The sequence below is a fragment of the Zingiber officinale genome, chromosome 1B (assembly GCF_018446385.1).
Source record: "Zingiber officinale cultivar Zhangliang chromosome 1B, Zo_v1.1, whole genome shotgun sequence".
NCBI lineage: Eukaryota > Viridiplantae > Streptophyta > Magnoliopsida > Zingiberales > Zingiberaceae > Zingiber > Zingiber officinale.
The window spans coordinates 99,442,166-99,446,255 of NC_055986.1; the positions used below are offsets into that span (position 1 = coordinate 99,442,166).

The following is a 4,090-nucleotide window of genomic DNA, read 5'->3' on the forward strand; positions in this document are numbered from 1 at the left end:
ACCATAGAGATATTCTTCTTTGAAATTTAACATCACTTCTTTAAATACAGCACTACAGTAATTTAGTAAAATGAAATGAGTCCCTTGTGCTGAAGAAAAATCTCAAATCTAAAACTTCAATACAACTCCCAAATTATTATTGATTATTGCAACTGGAATTCGTTTATTACATGGAAGATCGATGAAACTGCCTCATCGATCCTCAATTATGCGCAGGCCAAAAGCATTCATTCGGAGGGAAGCTTCTAAAGGCTAAAGCTAAACGTTATAATCCTACTCGGCCATCGAGCTCGAGGGCCATGATCTGCTGCACGTGTGGCCGACGATAATCAACGCCGTCGATGGCCCTGCATCGTCAAATCCTGGTCAGCTTTTCCACGTGTCTTCACTCCATAGCACAACGTTCATCATCTATTTGACTATTCGACCTTCGCAAATTCTATAAATTCACTGCCACGCCGTTCCTGCAGAATTCCCATTAAACCTGAGTTCTCCCTGTTTTCTCCATCTGATCTCAGCTAAGCTGATCAGGGTGTGGTAACGGGAGAACGAACTCAAACTGCTCCACGTCTTCTATTTCCGCGATCAAGATGGCCGGAGTTTTGGTCGTTCTCGCTTTCGCTGTGTTGTCGATTGAAGGTGAATTCTTTGATGTTTCTTATGAATCGTGTGCTCTGTTTCTCCTTTTTTTTATTTTACTAATCGTGCTCTGTTTTCAGGGGCTTTGGCCACAACGTTCACCCTGACGAACAACTGCCAGTACACCGTTTGGCCCGGCTTGCTCTCCGGCGCCGGCACCGAGCCGCTTCCGACCACTGGCTTCGCTCTGCAGTCTGGCGAATCGCGCAACCTGGAAGCGCCTTCGGCGTGGTCCGGCCGCCTCTGGGGCCGCACCCACTGCTCCACCGACGCCACCGGCAAGTTTACCTGCGGCTCCGGCGACTGCGGATCAGGCGCCGTCGAGTGCTCCGGCAGCGGCGCCACCCCTCCCGCTACCCTCGCGGAGTTCACGCTCGACGGAAGCGGCGGAATGGACTTCTTCGACGTCAGCCTCGTCGACGGGTACAACCTCCCGATGCTGGTGGTTCCGGAGGGCGGCTCCGGCGGCACGTGCAGCTCCACGGGGTGCCTGGTGGACCTCAACGCCCTGTGCCCGTCGGACCTCAAGGTGGTCCTCGCGAGCACCGATGGCGGCAGCGAGGGCGTGGCGTGCAAGAGCGCGTGCGAGGCCTTCGGGACGCCGGAGTACTGCTGCAGCGGCGACTACGGCAACCCTAACACGTGCAGGCCGTCGTCCTACTCGCAATTCTTCAAGAACGCGTGCCCCAGGGCGTACAGCTACGCCTACGACGACGCCACCTCCACCTTCACCTGTGCCACCGGCTCCACCAACTACATCATCACCTTCTGCCCCAGCACCACAAGGTCAGCACCACAAGTCACTTTCTTGACGGCTGCCTTCCATAGTTGACCATTAATTGATTGCTTTCTAACAAAAGCGTTTCTTTTTTTGTTGTCCAACAGCCAGAAATCGTCGGACTTGAACCCGCAGGCGGTGGGTGTTTCGTCGAGCACCGCCATCAGCAACAACACGATGGTATACGTGGGCGGCAGTCAATCCAGCGACGGCGCCGCGCTCTATTTTGCCCGCACGCCAGCGGTGCTGATTGCGATCGCCGTCCTCCTCGCGGTGATCGCGTAGAAGCCGTGTCCTGTAGTGCGGCCGGCCATGCTTCGGTCACGTGGGCTCTGCCATATTTTCGGCCGTTGGGGCGTCTACTCCTAGACGCACTCTCCTTAAACGGGACCCTCTTAACTTACTCTCCCTGAAAGAAACATGTCGCGACAGAAGGCACCAACAGAAAAGTAGGTATTTATGACGGAGAGAATGAGTGGGACGCGAGTAAAGGACACTGCGTTTGCTGCTTGCCGTTTAATTTTCTTCTTCTCCGGTTACGTGAGAATTATTCTTTTATTTTAATTTGTTTTCTTAAAGAAAAATAGTAGTTCAGTTCTTGAAATAGGAATTTGATTGATACCAGAATATTTGGCTTACTTGAGACACTAAGTGTATTTTTTTTAATTTAAAATTTTCATGATGATAAAATAATATTAATAACAAGAGGATAAGGGTTCTAAAATAGTTTTTTCTTAAATATATTAAGTGATGATGTCACTACCTAGATCTGATTCATTTTAGAACAACGTACATAAAAAAGTTTGCCTTCTTCAATCGGTTCAAAATTATTTAATCAAATAAATCATAAAATTTTCAACTAAATCCGAATAAAGTTTATAAAATATCAGTTAACTTAAATTTTAATTAAATTAATTTTTTTTAAATAATTGTATATTTTATTATATTTTAATTTTCTATTCAGTTAATCGGGAATTAGTCACTTATTAACCTAATTAAAAATTTTAACATCAAAATATAATTAAATTAATCAAAATAATTATTATTTTAAAAAAGAAGATCGGTTCAATTGATTAATTCCATTTAATTAAATTTTTACTTAGTTCCCGGATAGGAAGGCTATCTCAACTTGCGAGAAAGACTTAGAAAACCTAACTTCTTAAAATTGAAAAAATTTAGAAACAGATTTCTAAATCTATCTCAATTCCGTTCAAAAATAAGATAAATTTGTATTTCTCTCTAAATTTTTATTAATTTTAAACTATATAAAAAATAATAATTTTTAATTTCATTTATACTGTATATTTTTTTTTCAAAATTCCGTTTCAAAAATAAGATAAATTTGTAAATCAAATTTCTTTCTAAAATAATCTTATATTTTAAACTATATAAAAATAATATAATTTTTTATTTCATTTATACTCTATATTTATTTTTGTAAATTCCGTTTCAAAAATAAGATAAATTTGTAAATCAAATTTCTTTCTAAAATAATCTTATATTTTAAACTATATAAAAATAATATAATTTTTTATTTCATTTATACTCTATATTTATTTTTGTAAATTCCGTTTCAAAAAAAAGATAAATTTGTAAATCAAATTTCTCTCCAAATTTTTATTATATTTTAAACTATAAAAAACAATATAATTTGTAATAAATGCTATTTCTAACTCATATTTATATGAAATTTCATTTCAAATTTTGTTTCAAACATTTTTCTAAATATTATATTTCATTAAAATGTTTGAGATTTCAAATTTTGTCACAAAACTTTTTTTCTAAATATTATATTTATTAAAGTAAAAAAGGACTATTAATTACGTTAGTAAATCCATCTTTAAAATTATAAATTTAAAATAGATTTTATTTCTTTCTAATAAATTTATATAAATCTGAGATAGATTTTTTTATGTCAACTTTTAATTCAATTTTAAATGATTTTTTTTTACAAAAATCATAGGTTCTCAAGTTTATTTTATAATTCGTATTTATTTGTATTTATAAAAATTTATATATAATTTTGTCTTAAATTCATTTTTAGTTTTTTTTCCAAATATTATAATTTACTATTCTAAAATATTTTTTTTCTATCTTGAAATTTCAATAAATTTTAAATGAATTATTTTTTGAAAAAAAATCATAACAAATTCCTTTTATAATTCATATTTATTTTTTATAAAAATTTATATGTAATTTCATATCAAATTGATTTTAAATTCCGTTTTATTTTTTAAAAAAATATTATATTTTATATTAATAACTTCGTTGCAAATATATATCTAATTTGTATAAATTTTATATCCACCTTAAATTTTTATTAAATTTTAAATAGATTTTTTTTTAACAAAAATCATATTGTTTCAAATTCTATTTTGTATTTTTTTTTATTTATAAAAATTATATGTAATTTGGTATCAAATTTATTTTAAATTTTGTTTTAAAATTTTTAAATATTATATTTTATTAAAGTAAAATGAATTAATAATTTTGTATCAAATCAATTTTTAATTTATATAAATCTGAAATAAATTTTATTTCTATTTTAAATTTTTTATTAAATTTTCAATGAATTCTGTAACAAAAATCATATGATCTTACATTTCATGTATAATCCGTATTTATGTTTATTTATAAAAATTTATATATAAGTTGGCATGGGTGTAAGGAATG

The 4,090-nt window shown here is 34.2% G+C and overlaps 1 protein-coding gene across 1 annotated transcript; it reads left to right on the plus strand.

Annotated features, from left to right (window-relative positions):
* Positions 1–469: 469 nt before the first annotated feature.
* Positions 470–2,021, plus strand: LOC121970138 (thaumatin-like protein 1b). The gene is made up of 3 exons (XM_042520641.1): positions 470–639; positions 720–1,425; positions 1,525–2,021. Exons 1-3 carry the CDS (start codon positions 591–593, stop codon positions 1,700–1,702), a joined length of 933 nt encoding a protein of 310 aa, XP_042376575.1. The 5' UTR covers positions 470–590; the 3' UTR covers positions 1,703–2,021.
* Positions 2,022–4,090: the final 2,069 nt, after the last annotated feature.

Bases quoted from the DNA above. Each gene is read 5' to 3' on its own strand.
- LOC121970138 (XM_042520641.1), top strand. From the start codon at position 591: ATGGCCGGAGTTTTGGTCGTTCTCGCTTTCGCTGTGTTGTCGATTGAA. The intron at 640-719 runs GTGAATTCTTTG...CTCTGTTTTCAG, and splicing joins CGCTGTGTTGTCGATTGAAG to GGGCTTTGGCCACAACGTTC. The intron at 1,426-1,524 runs GTCAGCACCACA...GTTGTCCAACAG, and splicing joins TTCTGCCCCAGCACCACAAG to CCAGAAATCGTCGGACTTGA.